General features: G+C 49.0%; 8 protein-coding genes across 8 annotated transcripts; 5 read left to right on the top strand and 3 right to left on the bottom strand.

The window, feature by feature from the left end:
* Window positions 1-1,359: 1,359 nt before the first annotated feature.
* On the top strand, window positions 1,360-3,106 carry N7506_003769 (uncharacterized protein; the record flags this gene model as incomplete). Its single annotated transcript, XM_056953064.1, has 2 exons — window positions 1,360-2,936; window positions 3,031-3,106. The coding sequence occupies 2 exons, from the start codon at window positions 1,360-1,362 to the stop codon at window positions 3,104-3,106; spliced, it is 1,653 nt and encodes a 550-aa protein (XP_056814756.1).
* Window positions 3,107-3,685: 579 nt separating this feature from the next.
* N7506_003768 (Copper amine oxidase N2-terminal) lies at window positions 3,686-5,782 on the top strand (the record flags this gene model as incomplete). The annotated part of the gene is made up of 3 exons (XM_056953063.1): window positions 3,686-4,571; window positions 4,618-5,526; window positions 5,574-5,782. 3 exons carry the CDS (start codon window positions 3,686-3,688, stop codon window positions 5,780-5,782), a joined length of 2,004 nt encoding a protein of 667 aa, XP_056814755.1.
* A 138-nt stretch (window positions 5,783-5,920) lies between these two features.
* On the bottom strand, window positions 5,921-7,031 carry N7506_003767 (zinc-dependent alcohol dehydrogenase family protein; the record flags this gene model as incomplete). Its single annotated transcript, XM_056953062.1, has 3 exons — window positions 5,921-6,343; window positions 6,398-6,799; window positions 6,873-7,031. 3 exons carry the CDS (start codon window positions 7,029-7,031, stop codon window positions 5,921-5,923), a joined length of 984 nt encoding a protein of 327 aa, XP_056814754.1.
* Window positions 7,032-8,072: 1,041 nt separating this feature from the next.
* On the bottom strand, window positions 8,073-8,639 carry N7506_003766 (cysteine hydrolase family protein; the record flags this gene model as incomplete). Its single annotated transcript, XM_056953061.1, has 1 exon — window positions 8,073-8,639. One exon carries the CDS (start codon window positions 8,637-8,639, stop codon window positions 8,073-8,075), a length of 567 nt encoding a protein of 188 aa, XP_056814753.1.
* Window positions 8,640-9,085: 446 nt separating this feature from the next.
* On the top strand, window positions 9,086-9,929 carry N7506_003765 (GNAT family N-acetyltransferase; the record flags this gene model as incomplete). Its single annotated transcript, XM_056953060.1, has 4 exons — window positions 9,086-9,122; window positions 9,166-9,455; window positions 9,503-9,620; window positions 9,682-9,929. The coding sequence occupies 4 exons, from the start codon at window positions 9,086-9,088 to the stop codon at window positions 9,927-9,929; spliced, it is 693 nt and encodes a 230-aa protein (XP_056814752.1).
* Window positions 9,930-10,093: 164 nt separating this feature from the next.
* On the bottom strand, window positions 10,094-11,396 carry N7506_003764 (glycoside hydrolase family 5 protein; the record flags this gene model as incomplete). The annotated part of the gene is made up of 3 exons (XM_056953059.1): window positions 10,094-10,155; window positions 10,206-10,623; window positions 10,677-11,396. The coding sequence occupies 3 exons, from the start codon at window positions 11,394-11,396 to the stop codon at window positions 10,094-10,096; spliced, it is 1,200 nt and encodes a 399-aa protein (XP_056814751.1).
* A 2,265-nt stretch (window positions 11,397-13,661) lies between these two features.
* N7506_003763 (ankyrin repeat domain-containing protein) lies at window positions 13,662-15,332 on the top strand (the record flags this gene model as incomplete). Its single annotated transcript, XM_056953058.1, has 1 exon — window positions 13,662-15,332. The coding sequence occupies one exon, from the start codon at window positions 13,662-13,664 to the stop codon at window positions 15,330-15,332; it is 1,671 nt and encodes a 556-aa protein (XP_056814750.1).
* Window positions 15,333-15,436: 104 nt separating this feature from the next.
* On the top strand, window positions 15,437-17,338 carry N7506_003762 (ankyrin repeat domain-containing protein; the record flags this gene model as incomplete). The annotated part of the gene is made up of 1 exon (XM_056953057.1): window positions 15,437-17,338. One exon carries the CDS (start codon window positions 15,437-15,439, stop codon window positions 17,336-17,338), a length of 1,902 nt encoding a protein of 633 aa, XP_056814749.1.
* Window positions 17,339-19,158: the final 1,820 nt, after the last annotated feature.

The following is a 19,158-nucleotide window of genomic DNA, read 5'->3' as shown; positions in this document are numbered from 1 at the left end:
ATATAGCTTTTTCTCACATCCCCCTCGACGCCGGATGTAGGGCTAAAATTGGGTTACGAGGTTCTGCCAGCACCGTCGTCCTCGGGTGGCGCAATGATGTCTTCCATTTCGGACCAAAATCATGATTCGGATGTCTACAACAAGTATTCATCATGATATTTCGATATAGTCTACCCCGACGATACTTTGGGTTGTATGTCAGCTGTCAGCAACCCCATGGCTGAGTCCTCGGTACGCGGGGGTTTGTCCAATGAAAAAGCCTTCGTATTCCATTTCGAGATGTGTTGTTCCCACTTTTCATCCCCGGTACTCGTTCCGCGAGTTGAGGTTCCATGGTGCCAGCCCTGCGACACCTAATTTTAGACTTGTCGGTCAGATCCGAAGTCATCAAATCTCTTGATCGGGCGAGTATACTTCGAAATGACGCACTAGAGCGCTCAAACGCGAAATCAGGCATCCAAGGTCTGTGGTTTTATAAGACATTGTAAGATGTAGGTCTTGCAATACGAACGCGATCCAAGGGATTGTTCTCATTTGGTGGGGAATTGCTTTCCGACCAAACACATGAGCTGCCCGGACTTTGAGAACAGGCTGATCTACGGAGGAGAAGCACGAATTGCTTCAAAACAGTAGATTCTGGCTGTGAAGCAAAAAGACCGACCGGGGAAAAGAAGGAAGAGAGAGAGAGAGAGCTATCCAGGCAGAGGGAGTCATCTGACCTCCTAACAAACTTTCACTACTCACGTACAGTTAGTGCTGATGTTGTGAAGATGTAGATATAGAAGAGAGCCAAATTAATGCCGAAAGTAATGCTGATGTTTGATTTGCTGCTAAAACAGATCTTGAAGGTCAGGTCTATCCATGGATGTGATATCCATGGATGACACTACAAACTAATCTTGTCGGATTCTCATGTCCACCCGTGGACCCGTCGACGGGTTGGATCATTATCCGCCGGACGTTAATCAAATCTATCCATGGATCAATCTATGTATCTATCTATGCTGGATTATCCTAGATGTCACGCTCTGTGGATATAGAGTACTGACATTCACTTTAATCCATCGGATGATATGAATTCGATGTCATCAGAGCATGTCAATAAATGAGATGGTTTGCGCTCTCCCGCAATCTGTCACGCCCAGAAACGAAAGTTGAGAAGTCGAAGTGGAAAGTGTCAAGATGTCCCCGAACCCAAGGGGCTCCTGCGAGCTTGGGGATATCGATCGCAACTCCCTCTCTCCAGTTCTTTCTCTCCTTTCCTCAATCCGCACCGTGATTTGCAACATTCATCTTCAATCACAACCTTCATCTTCCCTACCAATCATTCGTCCTGGAGCTATCATAAGCTCTTTCAAGATGGGAGACCGGTCTCATAGGGTCAGAAGAGTCGATGTGCGAAGCTCAGTGTCCCAGTCTTGGGCTCCGCTCGGCATCGACCCCGCCGATACTCGGGCTCGGGATTCCCTCCTACGATTCATAAAACGAGTCTATGCTCCACTTGTGAACGATTACCTGCTGGTGAGAAACGTATCAGATGCGAGGGACATACTGAGATCCGGGGCTTTCAGAAAAGAGTTCAGACAAACATGCCTAGAAAACTATCAAAAGCTGCCAAAATCAATCCAGGATTACGAGCCAGATCGCGAAAAGGTTGTCGAATCTGTCTATGATGTTCTTCGGTATTTCATATACCATGATGCATCCTGGCGGGTCCACATGGAGCTGCCCCAAGGTGCTATCAAGAGAAAGACACCTGAGGAAACGCCCGAGAAGACGACCCCGAGCGCGGGAGCTCAAAGCAACAAGGCCACGAAGACGATGGTGAAAAGCTCTTCTCCCTCTGCTTCTTCTCCCGTTTCGCGCCAAGCTGTTTTGCGCCGAGCATCTCCTCGCACTCCAGTTCCTCCCCGTGTCTCTTCACGTCTGTCTCTTCGTGGCACTGCTCCCCCACCCACTGATCATTCTCGGGACTCTGCTACTCCTGCTTCTCCTCCTCCTCGTGCCCCTCGTGTGTCACGTATGCCCACCATGGCTGCCAATTCTTCTTCTCCTCCTGCTTCTCCTCCTCCTCGTGCCCCTCGTGTGTCACGTATGCCCACCATGGCTGCCAATTCTTCTTCTCCTCCTGCTTCTCCTCCTCCTCGTGCCCCTCGTGTGTCACGTATGCCCACCATGGCTGCCAATTCTTCTTCTACTCCTGCCACTCGCCGTGTGACTTTCAATCTTCCATCCGGCTTGTCTGATTCTGATCGTGCTCCTTCTGCTTCTGCTTCTGCTTCTGCTTCTGCTTCTGCTTCTGCTTCTCCTGCTTCTGCGCCCCCTCGTCCTCCTGTGCCTTCTCTTGTCACTCCGAAGACCCCACAGACCAAAAGGCCAAGAGAGGAGGACCAAATGGGTGCAACTGGCAACCCAGCGAAGCCGAAGTATCCGCGACTGCCTCGCGTGCAGGAAGTTCCACGCCTGCCGCGGCCTCGAGTATCTCCCCGCTCTAACCCCGCTGGCGACCCCTCTCGGGGACGGCAGATTGAAACCGAGGAGAACGCCGAGCCAACCATCGCCATTCCAAGAGAGTCATCTTCTCCAAGAGAGTCATCTTCTCCAGAAGAGTCCACTGAGCAAGAAGAGTCCACTGAGCAAGAAGAGTCCACTGAACAAGAAGAGTCCACTGAACAAGAAATGCCACGCCCGCCTGCTCCGCGTCGCCCACGTCCTATCAAAGGCACACCAGAGTGGGAGATTGAATATCAGAGGCGTTTGATTCCGCTACGCTTTTACAACCGGGGTTGTGACTACGATCTGCTGGATGAAGATTGGGTGATGGACTCTGACCCTGCTGATCCAAACTATGGCTTACGGGATCCGGCTCGCGGTTCCATTTTCGGTACGCCCGAGGAGCCCAGATATCGCAGATTTCCCTGGGAGAGAGATCCAAGGTAGGGGTGTCAGTTGGCACATCCAGAACAGAAGGACGACCATGGTAAGACATCATCCACACTTTGCGAAATTTGTCTTTCTGATCTTGACTAGCAAATATTGCATCGACGGCCTTGTGCACGAGACTCAAAAGGTCCGTCCGACTCAACCCGAAATGGTGCGCGGCTAACAGGTGCTCATTTGAGACAGGGCTACAGAAAACCCCGACATAATCGGTCGTTAAGACCATGATCAGTATTCGCAAAGGAGATGGGGATAGGAATGTCTGAAGCAAGGTCATTGTTGAAGGCCAGATTTTTAAGACCATGATCAGTATTCGCAAAGGAGATGGGGATAGGCACGTCTGAAGCAAGGTCATTGTTGAAGGCCAGATTTTTAAGGAGACAAGGCCACAAGGCCAAAACAGCCCGAACACCATATGTACGGAGTAGTCAATCAAAGTTCTCTGTTCATCCCTACTCCGTAGTCTCCAGCGTATCGCACTGAAGCCCGATCTCCCACTTTAATCGATGTTATCTCCACATCTCCAAACTCCGCGCCAATTACCCACCCCCGCTGGGCTTATCAGGAAGACATGCACTAAGCCCTTTGGGGGGGAAACTTGCGCTGTGTGGAGTGCTCACGGCCAATGATATGGCCCCCAACGCCGCGCATGCTTTACCCGATAGAGCCGGCATGAATTGCGAGGGACTGGGCAAGCATAAATGCACGACCAGGCCCCAGAACCCCTCATGCAAAATCAATCACAATGGCCAGTCTTCACCCACTTGACCCAACTACTCCTGTGGAGATCCAGCTGGCGGTCTCCGTTCTGGAGTCCGCCTTTCCCGGTGTGAAGCTGCGATACAAGCGTATCGATCTCCAGGAACCCGCCAAACATGAGGTGGTTCCGTACCTTGAAGCCGAACGGCGAGGGGAGGTGCGCCCGCGCAAACCGGCACGTTTGCTAATGGCGCTTTTCCACCGATTGGACAATGGCTCGTTTTTCAAGGCCCTGATCAACGCCGACACCAAGTCCATCGTGTCCGCGAAAGAGCTTCCCAAGGATGTCCAAGGACCGGTCGATGTTGATGAAATGCTAGAGATTGAGGAACTCTGTCTCAGCCATCCAGCGGTCAAGGCTGAAATTGAGAAATTGAAGCTCCCGGCCGGCCACACTGTGTGCATGGATCCCTGGATCTACGGCACAGATGACGCCAAGGAGACCCGCCGGCTCTTCCAGTGCTACATGTACATTGTGGCTACAGATCATCCCCAGAACAACCAGTATTCGCTCCCATGCAAATTCTCTCCTGTCTTCGATGGGATCTCGCGCAAGCTGATCCGCATGGATTATCTGCCTGGTGGCGCAGACACTCAAACAACTGAGACGCAGCCTTGGAAGCCAGTGCCCACTGTTCAATATGCACACGATTTGTTGGATGAGCCACTCCGTACAGATCTGAAGCCCTATATCGTCCAGCAGCCGGAGGGCGCTTCTTTTAGTGTTATTGGCAACGCAGTCTCGTGGCAGAAGTGGCGCTTCAGAGTTGGCTTCAACAACCGCGAGGGCCTTGTTCTTCACAACGTGACCTATGATGGCCGCAACACCTTCTACCGTCTATCTTTCTCCGAGATGACCGTCCCTTACGCTGGTATGTTCCGCAGAGTTCTTCAAATAGCCCGTCTAATTTTCCCCAGATCCCCGCGCCCCTTACCACCGCAAACAGGCCTTTGATGTTGGCGATGTCGGCTTCGGTATCACTGCCAACCAACTCAGTCTCGGCTGCGACTGTCTTGGCCACATCAAGTATTTCGACGGTTACCGCACAGATGCACAGGGTGCGCCGATCCAACTCAAGAACGTCATTTGCATGCACGAGCAGGACAATGGCCTGCAGCACAAACACACCAATTACCGTAGCGGCGAGGCAACGGTTGTCCGTAACCGTCAGCTCGTTGTTCAAATGATCTGCACGGTCGCTAACTACGAGTACATTTTCGCTTTCATCCTCGATCAAGCAGCCAACATCGAGCTTGAGGTACGGGCAACTGGTATTCTGTCCACCGTTCCCTTCGATAACGAGAACGGCCAAACTGTGCCATGGGGAACCAACGTCGGACCAGGTGTGATGGCCCCGTACCACCAGCACATGTTCTCCCTTCGTATCGATCCCGCCCTCGACGGGTTCAAGAACACAGTCTACTACGAAGACAGTGTACCCATGCCCGAAGATGACAACAACCCATGGCTCGTCGGATACACCACAGAGCAAAACATCATCAAGTCAAGCGGCAGTGCCTCAACAAGCGTCGATCGCAACCGCGTGTTCAAGATCCGCAACGACTCCATCATCAACCCAATTACCCACCACCCTATCGCATACAAGTTGCAAACCTCACCGAGCCAGATGATCTTAGCGAGCCCCAAGTCATTCTCCAACAAGCGCGCTCGCTTCGCAACCCGTCCCATCTGGGTGACCAAGTACCAGGATGACGAACTCTTCGCCGCTGGCGAATTCACAAACCAGAGTAAAGAGTCCGACGGTGTGGAGGTTTGGGCTGGCCGCAATGACGCAGTTGAAAACGAGGACCTCGTTCTATGGCACAGTATGTTATCCCTCTTCACCTTATTTATCTAGCTAACGCGCCTCTAGCTTTCGGTCTCACTCACAACCCTCGTATTGAGGATTTCCCTGTTATGCCCATGGAGCGCGTCAGCGTCATGCTCAAGCCCGATGGTTTCTTCACCAAGAATCCCGCTCTGGATGTGCCCGCGTCTACCCAGTCTTTCAATAAGTCGACTCAACACCCCGAACCTACTTGCTGTGCAGGACCCCAGGAGCGAGGACAGGTTAAGTTGTAGACAAGCTCACAGCGATACCGCACATGACTTAAGATTAGAACACGAAGATTTTTATTCCAAAAAACTTTATTCCAACTGAATGCACACTTTGGAGAAATGCTTTTGCTGCTCCAAGTATTTGTATGCTTCTTTAGCCTCTTACAAGCTGAACATTTTCTCGTCGATGATAGGCTTGATTTCCTTTTCGGCGATGAACTGATTCATTGCGTGGAACTGGTCACGAGTTCCTAGCAAAATCCCTCTTGCTGTACACACATTAACCAAGCAATCTAGCAATGAGGGAATGGCGATTTGATCTTCCGGCTTTCCAAGCAGTCCTGTCACCGCGACGAGACCATTTGTGCGCAAGGCTTTCAGTGACTGTGCTAGAGTAGACAGACCACCCACATCAACGACAATATCCACGCCCACGCTATTCTGCGTGAGGCTCTTAGCCACCTCTCCCCAGGCAGGAGTGGTGCGGTAGTTAATGACATGATGAGCACCGAGAGATCTCAATCGCTCAGCCTTGGCGTCTGTGCTGGTCGTGGCGATGACAGTCGATCCAGCGGCGAGAGCGAACTGCAACAGGATTAGTAAGAGAAGTATAATTGTAATAGCTGCTGTGAGTCTTACCTGCAGCGCAGCTATCGATACACCACCAGTTCCCTGCACGAGAACACTCGATCCTTTCCGAGGAGCCTGTGCCTCGAGTCCAAATAGAGCATTCCAAGCAGTAAGCCCGGAGCAAGTCAAGGTACTCGCTTGTAAGAAATCCAATCCAGCGGGCATAGAAACCAAAGCCGATTCGTGGAAAGTACCTTGGCGACGCAGTGTTCCATCAAGATGCTGACCAAGCCCAGAGTTGATATCAAGAAAGTTCGGCGCATCAGATGGAGGTAATTGCGAGACGAGATGTGTGCAGACTCTATCTCCGGGCTTGAATGAATTGACTCGGGAGCCGACTGCTTCGACGATGCCGGCTCCGTCGGAAGCTGGTGTCACATTGGGTGTGAAGCATGGAAGTTGGGGTTCGCCCTAGTCCGGTTAGTATACATGCATGGGGTTGGATTGAGAGAGTTCGTGATGATGAATTATCTCTGCTACCAACCTTTGCAATAACTATGTCGCGGTAGTTCAGAGACACGGCATGTAACTTCACGAGAACCTCCTCGTCTTTTAAAGTGGGGACGGGGTGATTTTCGACTAGCTGCAGACTGTCGATACCTTGTTGATCCTTCAACACCCAAGCAGTAGTTTGAGTAACCATTATACCGAATTTGATGAATTCAGGGGATATTCAATCTGAAAATTCGAATTGAGATTGAAAATAAACGGTTCCAAACTTCCAGCACCGAGTCGAGTCAGTTAACGTCACCGGCTTGATCCACACTGAGTCAGTTTACCGAGTCAGGCATTTTATCCACCCTGGTGAGTATGATAAGGGTGGAGCAGTTAAGAAAGGTGGAGACTGCAAACGGGGAATTCATGCTTGCATTCGCCATCTACCATTACGTGGTGGGCTCGTTTTTTTGGCTAACATCTCATGGATACGAGGCCGGTCAGGGGCAGAGCTTTTGGAGGTGAGGCATACATATCGTTCATCCGCCTCACCGCCAGATTGTTAGTTCTTGTGCGGTTTCTGACTAGAGTGTTAGAAATTTCTGTTGGATTTGGCCTATCTGCAATGAAGGATGCCATTGAAAGAGATCAGCTTAGAGTGGGATAATAGCCTCATTCACGTGCCAAGAACACCCACGTGGCGGCTAGCTTAAAAATAGCTTCTTGGACGCTGATTGGACAATCTATACAGCTTCACTGTCGGCAGACAATACAGGTGTATTCTCGTCCAATGACTGCACCAAATGACGGGCGTATTGGCAAAGATGACATCAGCCTCATATCAATTTATTTGTATGGAATGAGCATATCAGCCCTGGTGGGAACCTGTGCCAGGAGTCCAGGACCCAATGAGCCATCGCCCTTGGTGTTCACGTACAACTCGACCAGCCGATACCACAACTTTCAACTACAGGCTCATGAGGGGTTTTGCATGATTTAAAATGTAAAGTTCTGTGAGAACTTTGAAAGCGGGAGGCTTGGACAATTATGCTTGGATTTCTTTCAAAAAACATGATCAAATGACGCCACCGGTGTATTCGTTCGATGCATGCTGAAATGACACCGCGAAGCTTCCTCTCGCCTTTCGTCTCTGAGAAACGCCGGTAAATGTATCAAGCAAAGTTGAGGAAGTAGTAAGAGCCTCCGGACTATGAGAGTCAGCGTGGGCTCTGTTCAACATTCCCACTCGTCAGACTCTCAGGCCCTCAAGACTCTCGACCCAGGTACTCGCAGAAATGACCTGGGCCTTTTTCGCAAAGATCTTCTCCATCAGTACACGATGAACCTCTTCATCGCGATCCATACAGCAGTCCTCAAGAACAGTGACACGGTAATCCATATCCATCGCTTGGCGAACAGTTGACAGCACGGCGCCGCTGGTAATGAGCCCGGCAACAACGATCGTTTCGGCCTTGGCGCAGCGCAGAAGCATATCGAGCTCCGTAGAGAAGAAAGCCGAGACACGGCGCTTGATAATGACTGGTTCGTTGTTGACTGGTGCGACGGAAGAGTGGACTTCCACTGAGGAGCTCCCTTCAAGGTATTCACCACGTGCAACAACAGCAGGTACAGATGAGTTGTTGAGGTTGGACTCTGGATAGCCTGATCTGAATCCAGTCACGACATGTATCACTTTGATGTTTGCGTTGCGAGCGCTTGTGACGGTCGATGCCAGGCGATCGAGGTAGGGCTTGGTGTTTTCCAGGCGGTCGATCACCCCGTTTTGGACGTCGAGGATAAGAAGCACGGTTGACATGTTTAAGTCTTGTCTGTGAGATGTAACGAGAAAGAGTGACTTGGGCTGAAAACTTTTATCTCATTGGAGGGAGAAAAGGAAGAGTAATTGAAGAAGGTACGCGGTTTCGGTATGGGGATCCCGGTACCGGGATGGGCATATCAAGCTGATCAGCCCCACCACTTTTGGCCCAACTCAGACCTCCCAAACAATTGATCAGATCTCAGAAAGCTCACACGTTTTTAGACCATTCTATACCCCGATATTCTTCAAATCGAAACTTCATGAAAGCCATGATTTTGGAAGGAGCGCAATATGGCTTACATAACTGTTGCATGACGTCGTCAATATAACCTTTGAAAACTACGACACGAGACCTGAGATTGGCATGAGACCTACACGTATTTTTATTCCTATGCTCGACCCCACCTGACCTTCTCCTGGCCTCGTCCACGCCTGGCTCAGCAATGGCGAAATCGGTCTCAATCACCCACGGCGGCGACAGTGAGTTTGATCAGCACAGTGCGAAACATACTAACATTACTAGAATTGCTGAGCTCGGTAGCAGCACTCAACGGCCGCGTCTTCAGTACCGATCCAGTCATATCCTATATGCTCCTTGACCTGTCCCAGGAAGAGCGCCTGGCATATCTACCCACGTACTGGGGAATCCTAATCAAGTCAGCCTTGCTCAACGACGCGGTCATCACCGAGGCCGAGGACTGGAAAGCCGCGTCTGTCGTGATCCTGCCAGGCCAATCTGTTGAGAATACCTGGACGCTGATCTGCGCGGGGTTCCTCGGTGTCCTATGGAGGATAGGAATTCCAGGCTGCAAGGTATGAACTCTTCCAATCTCCATTTGACATACCTAACTGTTCTCTAGCGTCTCTGGTTTGAGTTCTCTGGTATGACCGATAACGCGAAGAGAAAGGGTCTACGTGGACAAAAGCGATACTACTATATCTTCAGCATTGGGACTGAACTCGAGCACCGCGGTAAAGGTGGGATTGCCCATTGATATCATCTCCTTTCCAGATTTCATACCAACCTTACGTTCTACAGGCCTTGCCAGAGCTATAATGCGTGATCATCAACAGACGGCACAGGCAGCAAATCTTCCAATCTGGTTGGAGGCCACAACACCTCGCTCCCGCGATCTATATCTCTCGATGGGCTTTGAGGTAATCGAGGAAATCGTGCTCGGTAAAGGCAAGGTTGCGGTCGATGCGTCTCTGCAGCCCGGAGGACCAGGAGTCCCCCTGTGGGCAATGGTCTGGTGGCCCAAGTCTACTTCTGATTCTGTTTCCTAACACCCCTAGTCATCTTCATCTTCTCTGTTATCCATAGGTATGCGTTCCGCAGGGTCCAATCGATATCATTTATCGAGTGCATACAATCACGCTATAGAGTAATGCCATCAGTCAGAATAAATCCATCTAAATTTGAACACGCCGAAATGGTTCCTTGTAACAACTCAGTTGCAAGGATTTTGCAACTTGCTCAAATCCTTCGGGATAACGCCAGCCTTGACAGCATCTAAAAACAGTCAGCTAATTGATCAGAAGAGCAATATTTGGAAAGCCCACCTTGATACGACCACCGATAATCATTCAGGTCGGCCTTCCAAGTCCAAAAGACCCATCCTTGCTGCTGCTCATAAGAATGAACCTGCGCCGCAAACCACTTGGCATAGAAATCGGTATTGGAGCTGGGGTCCCAATCCGAAGACTGCTCCACATCATCAGGAACAGCAAGACTCCATTCACCAACAATGTTAGGCGAGTTGCTGTCACGCTGATCACCACAAGATGTGCTGATATAGTTATCATGCGAGGCATCGACACTTGTGTCCCACTTCAAGTAGCGATGATCGTCGTACGCCATATAGGTGAGGTCATCAAGGTGCTCGTTGGGATCACCCGAGCCCCAAGATTGATCCATGGTCTGGATATGGAGGTAGTCGTTCTTGTTGATGTTGAGCTTCTTCTCGGCGGCCCGAATACGCTGAACATTATCAGCATCGTATATCCTCATCAGGACTCACTGGGGATACTCACCTCCACAGCCTGCGGGTAGTACTTTGACCGCATGGATGAAGCCTTATCATCATCCTGCACAGGCTCATTGACAACTTCCAGCATTCCCACATTTCTCAACTCGTCAACGGTGTAGACAAGCTTGGTCATCCATTCCAACCACTTGAGCGCACGCTCGTAGTTATCATCTGTGTAGAATCCCGGCTCCTGTGGGTTCTGGCCCGTAAACGGATTCTTTGTCTGCGCACCCGGCGCGCCATGCAAATCCATGATGATATACAGACCAGCATCACTCGCCCACCCGCATATCTTCTTGAGATAGTCCAGTCCTCCCTGAGGGAAGTGTTCACTTCCATCGACCAACTCCTCGTGCAGCCAGTATCCAACCGGAATACGGATGGTATTCAGTCCGTAGCTGACTATCTCATCGATATCGTCCTTCGTAGTCCATGAGCCCCAGTGTTTGGCGAATGCAGTGTTGGCAGCATCCTGGCCGAGTGCGAGGACACAGTCAAATTCAGAGGCTTGACCATCGCAGCCCATGCTACTCCATGCGCTTTGGGAAATCCAGGGCTCGAAGATAAATTGCGTGCCGAGATTCACGCCGCGGATCTTACCCTTTGAGGATTCGAAGAGGTTGGTGCCATCTGTTGAGTTGATGGATTTGTTGTCTTCTGGAAGCCAGGCTTGTGCTAGGCTGGCGAGAGTAGCGAGAGCGGCAAATTTGGAAATCACTCCCATGTTTGCGGTGTTTTGTTTGAATCGGTTGCTGTTGCTAGAAAGAATTCACCAGGATTGCACTCGGTATAAATACTTCATTCCTCCTGTTCCAAGTCAATCAAGATTTCTATGGATCCTCGTCTGATACAGCTCGGCTCGGATATGAGCCATGATTTTCAGTGATAGTCTGGTTTCACCCCCAGGCAGATATTTGGTTGACGAATTGCCTAATTGGGAAACTAGACAGCAACCACTTTGCATGGTAAAGTGCTCATGGATCGGAGATTTTACTGTAAAACTCATTTAGCATCCTTGAATTTACGGAGTAATCGAGGCGACATTCGTGTTCAGACGCCGTTAATTTACCACATGTATGAAGTACGACGCGACATGACAAGGAACCATACCCATCTTCGCACTTAGTTGCCATATGCAGCAACTCCTCTTCAGGATCTTGTGATCATCGAAGTATTAGATCTATTTGGCAATTGCACTCTGTTTCTGATGCAATGCCAAGATGGGGGCCGAAGATCGACAGGGGCTAATTATGAACCGTTTTTTTAGAGGTGTCCGGTGCACTTTGGGGAAATCTTGATTGCGGAGTATGCCCAGGTAAACTACATTGGACATAATATCACAAGAGTCTGCACCTACGGAGTAAATGCGAAGAGTTAAGACCCAGGTCCGACCTTGAAGATGCATAAATAAGGTTGGCTAAGCTAAGTGACTTATGCAAGCACAAAATGTCGGAGCCTGTTGCTGCCAGATTGGTCAGGCTCCCAACATGTGTCAAATCCAGAAATACACATAAATACACCTACTATGGACCCAGCTAGTAGGTGGTCACCTTTTAGCCGAACGGTCAAAAAATGGGTGTTGTTTGTGTTGACAACATGGGATAGAGGTGGATCGAGAGATTCTTCCTTCTCTCCATTTCCTCCCAGGTCTCCGATAATACGGAGTGAAGTTACGATTCACTCTTGCTCTTGTGATCTCGATACAGAACCATGAGGTCAACGCCAAGTATCGATCGAAAGCATGGCAGATCCCACCTGAGAAAGCGAAACCCCAAGACCGGATCGATGTGGTCCTACCCAAGACTCGCGACTTCCTCGGTCTTGATGGGCTCTTACTTACATTACAATAGGACCTGATGCTTTTGTGCAGTGGCTCAACTGGGATGCCGACGACGAACGTGGCAATCTGTTTCCATAACGCCCCGCGTGATAATATGAAGCCGCCGCCGCCGCACCTAGCGGGCCAAGCAAGCTGCCTCCAACCCAAGCCCGGGGGGGCTTTGACCCCCACTCTCGAGTTTCGCCCCCCGGGTAGTGACATCTACATGCTGCATCTATGTGGTTCAAGATATATTTATTGCAATTTGACCTTTCAGGCACGTCGAGCTTTTGCGCCCAGTTCAACCGCCCTGAGGACCTCATCCATCATCCAATCGTATTAAATCGCGATCGATATGTGCCAAGAAGCTAATGCAGAATGAGCGGTTCGCCTGTGATGTGTGGCTATCACACACTTTCCTAGCTGCACGACAGCACCCAGCCATGCAGTCAGCACATCAAACATACACAAGTCGATCTGAATCAGCAAATCACCTTCCTCTCCAACACCTCAAATTCGAGTCGATCTGTAAATTCCCTGCTAGGGTCATGTTCGATAGCCAGAACTTACGTGTTCTATGCTCGAATGCCCGACTGTCTGTCCACCGAGAACTTGTACTAACTAGTGCCATGTTGTCACATTGCATGTGTAGCGGACCAACGAGCCTCCTTACTACGGAGTAGGTACTCCGTACTCCGTAAGTCTTGTGCTTGCGAACTATTGATCATGGCTTAGACTTGATATCAGATTTGCTTCTTCCATGCAATCAGCTTGAAGCATCACAGTGATTTCAGCCGAAAGCGCGTGGACGCGCATACTTGATCCTTGCAACGTTTGGATCTTCAACTTTCTATTTTGGAAACCCCGATGCTTGGGGACCCAAGACTCTTTCATTCGAGCTATCTTTTTCTGCTTTCGCCTCGCTCATTCCTTGGTTTTGACCAACTCCTCTTTTTCTTTTCGAATCTCGAATCTCTTCATCTGAGATCAAAAGCAATGGATCAGAAGGAAACCTCTGCTTCTCCAATACCGCGGGGGAGCATACCGTGGAATGTAATATCAAGCATCGTAACAGAAAAAAAAAGGATGCATAAGCTGACTCCGACAAAAGCAGATCGAGAACTCAACCCAGCCAGTCCCAACAAACCACCAAATCTTGAGGTTGACAAAATGATCAGCTTGATAGAGCAAAACGCATATGGAGATTTCAAGAACGCTTTTGTACAGGAGAATTTCGATCCGCATGCACGCATAGAGTACACTTTCTCCGATTGTCATGAAGAGGAAATTCCGAATCCGAACAATGTGACCCCTTTGATGATCGCATCATACCTGGGTCATTACGAAATTGTCAACATACTCTTGCAAAGATTGTCTGCGAATGAGTCACAGACTCAAGCTAAAGGAGTACTCAAAGCAAAGCGTGGGATTTCTGCCCTGGATGATAGGGGTAACACGGCTTTACACTTTGCTTCATCGAACGGGCACTGTGAGGTCATCAAAAGTCTCCTAGACGCAGGCATCGATATCGACTTCACAAACTGGAAAGGAAAACACGCTTTATCCATGGCTTCGAGAAGCGGCAAATTGGATGCTGTAAATCTCCTACTCAATCGGGGCGCTGACGCCGATATTGAAGACTGGCGAGAAAACTTGGCGATTCACGAAGCAACATGGTATGGTCACTTGGAAGTTGTGAAAGTTCTCCTCAAGAATCGCCCAGATCACCTGGAAAGAACGAATGGCGACATCCATACACCATTTCTCAATGTGGCACAAGCTGGGCATTTATCCCTTGTGATGTATCTGTTCGAGAAGGGCGCCAATCCCAAAGCTACCGACGATTCTGGTATGACTGCGCTCCACCATGCCAGCTGGGGGAACGGGGGAAATGTGGAAATTGTCAACTTCCTTCTACAATCGGACAAAAAGCTTCTCGAAACTAAGAACAATCAATACAGAACCCCTTTGCTCTCTGCTTGCTTTGCTGGAAACAAGCCAATTTTCGAGCTTCTTTTGAAGTACAAGGCTAATCCTGGTGCTGTGGATATCGACAATAACCATACTGCACTCCATCTAGCCTCATGGGGAGGTGATCTTGAAATCGTTCAGACGTTGGTCGACAAGCTTAGAGCAAGCGTTGACGCAAAGAATAACGACGACGAAACTCCTCTCCACCTTGCCTGCCTTTCTGGGCATATTCATGTTGCCAAGTTTTTGATCGACAGGAACGCTGCCTCTAATGCCCGAGATTGCCGTGGGAACACAGCGCTTCACAATGCGATTTCAGGGTCAAAAGACCTGAAAATTGTGGAATTACTTATTGGTGAAAATGAAACGCTACTCGACATGCCAAACAAATACGGAAGTACTCCTCTTCTCACAGCCTGCTATGCTGGAAATTTGTCGGCCTTCAGATTCTTACGTGAAAAAGGGGCTAATGTCAATGTTGTGGAAACTCTCAACCAGGATAATGCCCTTCATCAAGCCTCGTGGGGCGGTGAACTTGGCATTGTGGAGGCACTCGTTGAATTGTTTTCAAAGCAAGAGAGCAAGGACATACATGCACCAAACGGAGAGCAGAAAACTCCTCTTCAAATTGCCTGTTTTCGGGGGCACTTTTCTATCGTCCAATATCTGGTCGAAAAGACGCAAGCTGATCCTAGCGCTGAGGATTCATATGGGAATACTGCACTTCATAATGCGAGTTTTGGAGGGAAAGAGATGCTAAGAATTGCGAGCTTCATCCTTTCACTGAACGAAAAATTACTCGAACTCCGGAACAAGGACGGAAGAACCCCCTTATGCTGGCATGCCATGCCGGAGACTCTTCCGTTGTGAAATATTTCCTGGAGCAGGGGGCTAAGCTTGATACAAAAGATAGTCGCAACGAAGACACCGCTCTCCATCTTACTGCCTCAGGAGGAAATGCTGTCATTGCCCGCATGTTGTTAAAGCACCGGGAGAAACTACTCAGTGAGAAAAACAACGATGGTGGAACACCCCTACTTGTGGCTGGCTCGTGTGGGAATTTTGAAGTTGTCTGCTTTCTTTGCGACGAATACGGCGACGCCGACAAATTGGAAATAAATGCCAGGGACAGTGAGGGGGAGACTATCTTGCACAAGGTCTGTGATGGAAATGTTGCCCGGGTGATCAAATGGCTCTTGGAGCAAAATGCAGACGTCGTTGGAAACGACGCCCAAAGAAACCCCCTACACATGGCTTGCTATGTGGGACATGCAAAATCTGCTATCACGCTTCTCGATGGCCTTGCGAGAGATCAGGCCATGCAATTCATTAACGCGGAAGATAAATGGGGTGATAAGCCCTTGGGTGATGCCGTGGATCGAGGACACAATGATTTGGCACTTGAGTTGTTGAAACACAGTGCCTATTTCTCAAGGTCTTCGATAGATCCCATTCCCCCAGAGTTGTATCTTTCAGGCCCAGAAGAGTCCGAGACCGTGACGAAGGTACTTCGCAACTGGCTGGAGACAACAAAGAAGACTCTCAAGAATGACAGTGGTGATACGAGCAAAGCTAACGAGCATGGAGTTTCTCCAAAAACCGAAAGTCTTCATGGGTACCTGAAAGCAGCTTGTTATTGGGCTATTTCGAATGGAAATTTGGAATTGGTGGAAGCTTGTCTGGCTCTAGCGAAGGATACCGGCGCTGACTTTAACCTGCCAGATGGGGAAAAGACATGGCATGATACCTTTTCCGCGGGTTTCTCACATTCCGAAAGTTGGGTTAATTCAAATACCTGGGAACGCTTCCGTGAACCCAACAATCTTCGACCCCCAGAAAACGTTGGAAAGATACTACTTCACCTAGCAGTCGAGAATGCGAAGTTTAAAGTGGTTGAAAAAGTCCTCGCCTGGCCCAAGCTAGATGCAACCCCTAGTGCTCTTGATATGATCATCCAACGGATACCAGATGGCGAAGGAAAGGACGTCGCTCTGATCTCACTGGCAGTTTCCGGCAGCACTGAGGAACACTACGACATTCATCGACTTTTATGGAACAAAATTAAAGACGAGGCAGGTCGTATGAAAATCTTTTCTGGGCATTCTAGACAACTTGAGCACTCTCCAGAAAGCCCCTTCGCTGTTATTCTTGAGCTAGCAGCTCAGTTTGGAGAAGAAACTACACTGAAAGACTTCCTTCAAACAATCTGGGGGGCAAAGATCAACAATGACAACGCCCTTGGTCTAGCAATTCGATTGCAATATCCGAGGGTTGTCTATTGGCTTCTTTCGAATGGTGGTTATCTCGATGACAAAAACATCCAAAATGGTCTGGATATTCTTGCTAAACTGAAACAAGACCTACGACCAGAGTCCTACGAAAGCATCAAACGGATTTTGGAAGCTCCTCCTGATTTGACAAAGCACGGCCGCAGAAGTGATGACCACATGCCCCCATTGCTTGAACTGCAGGCCAAAGAGGTTGAAAGGATTCCCAACGCAACTATTGTGGACTTCACCTCTTCTAAGGAGGGTAAATATGTCATTTCTCGGCTCCAGAGGCGTCCAATGACCGAGATCCTTGCCGATAACGGCATCCAAAAAGCCATGAACTCTGGTGTGACGTATGATAGCCTGTTTCTCAAGGAAGGGGTGGTGGAACTTCCTAAGGGTACACCGGGTGAGGCCCAACCGAGTGGAAGGATGCAAAGAGGGAAGGTAAAAGAATATTATTTATACGTCAAATTGCACATGCTGAAAGGTTCCAGGGCCCTTCGAACCCGGCCAGTCAACAAGTTTCAGAAATGCAGCCAAAGAAGGACCAAAAGGAGAAAGTCTCTCACAAAGAGGAACCGCCGGTCAAGAACTATGAAATGAGGTGGATACACGTTCCCACAAATGATGTAGGTCGACAAGTGTGGAAGTAGAGTACCAGCGGGCCCGGATACTAATAATATTTCCTCCACCCACAGATGGATTGTTTTGAGGTATCATTATACTCTTTCTCGGGCAATGCACAGCTTTTGACAAATCACAGAAACTCATGACACGGATCTTGATTGACAACGACAAGAAAAGGCGATATCACAGACATCTCCAACACTTTTTACGAAAGAGCTGGTCACAGTTGCCTGCTGGCGGACAAAAAAGCTACATGAAGCCGCAATGCGTGGTAAGATATTTCCAACATACAGGAAAACATGAAGATCTCACTATTCAATAAACTCCTTCCAGAAACGATCGATTCCAGAGCAAACACAATCGATTCCAGAGCAAACACAACCAAGTTCAGAGGGCAAGTCCTCCATTGCTCCTGGCACAACTAAGAAGGACAACACAAGAGCTCTCAAAACTGCTTTATATGTGAGTGTATACAACGCGTAAAGAAGCTGTGTTCTTACACTGACAAGTATGAAAAAAAAAGATACCATATGTCTCTTGGACATCCCAACACAAAATCCCAGAAAACTCTTCTCAGGCGGGAAGTTCTGTGCCCGGCTCTAATTCTTCGTCTGAGCCCCCCAATCAGTGGAACGAGGAGTTTCCCAAACTCGGAATTAACCAGCGATATATGACTTTAGATCAGTATTACTATGTTTCATTGGGGGATACCAGTCGCAGGGATGATGATCAAGCTCTGGGGAGATACTTGAGCAACGCGGCATCAGAGCAATCTGATAGCCACATTGAAAAGGACTCCAACACAGATGAAAAGTGCTGTACAGCGCTCATTGTCAATCAGTTGTGGCTTTGGAAAATCGATCCGAGTACGTTTATAGACCAACAACTAACCCTGCCCAAAGCCATGTACAACGAGAGCTGACATATGAGAACCCAGAGATTATCATCACAAGCAGCACAGAAGAAATGACGGATAGTAGAGATGGCTTTTTTCAATGTGTTCTGGAAAATTTCAAAGATCGGCAAATGAGCTTGTCGATTGATTCCGGTGATTCCATGGTGGAGCTAATTCTCAGCACTGCAATTAGATCCTTTGTGCGCAGGGATATCAGAAAGCCATCTGCCGAACGCCATAGGGCTTCTCTGTTGGATGTCTACAGAGAGTCTATCTCAGACATGGTAAGTTGTTTGAAAAAAAAAGCCAACTTTTCATAAGATGTTGATTGCGTTTGAAAAAAAAAAAGCATGAACAGGAAACCAATCTCTTCGAGGAGTTCAGCAAATTGCTCGAACCTAACAAGTCCCAAGATCTGCTGAGCGAGCAAGGTTCCATCAAAGCCCCCAGACAGAACGAAAGGTACTGTGGGCCACATGCTTTCACAATCGCAATTCCACAGCTAATGCTTCAAGAAGGACAGCTGAACACACCGAAAACCAGAGAGACGCTCCGGTCTCTTTGAATCCGGGCCAAAGTAGAGCTCCAACTGAGCCTTGTGCCTCGGAGGTGGTGAATCACAAACCTGAGCAGCAAAGTCAAGAAAAGCACCCGGAGCATCCAGATCAGTCTTACGGTAACATCTCCAAGGAGGCAGACCTGCTTCGCTTGGTCAAGGACATATGTGATGAACTACACATCCTGAAAAACCTAGCTGAGGATCAAGAAGACGTTTGGAAGCAATTCCTGGGTCGTGAAAAGAATGCATCGCGTGTCTTCAATTATTACACGCCAACGGAGGTCAGATTTGACATTGAGGAGATGATACAAGAGGCGGAATCGGTTCAAGATGCGTTTCACA

This window comes from Penicillium brevicompactum (assembly GCF_028827555.1).
Source record: "Penicillium brevicompactum strain IBT 35665 chromosome Unknown utg000002l_segment0_segment0, whole genome shotgun sequence".
Lineage (NCBI taxonomy): Eukaryota > Fungi > Ascomycota > Eurotiomycetes > Eurotiales > Aspergillaceae > Penicillium > Penicillium brevicompactum.
This window is presented reverse-complemented; position numbering and strand designations above follow the sequence as displayed.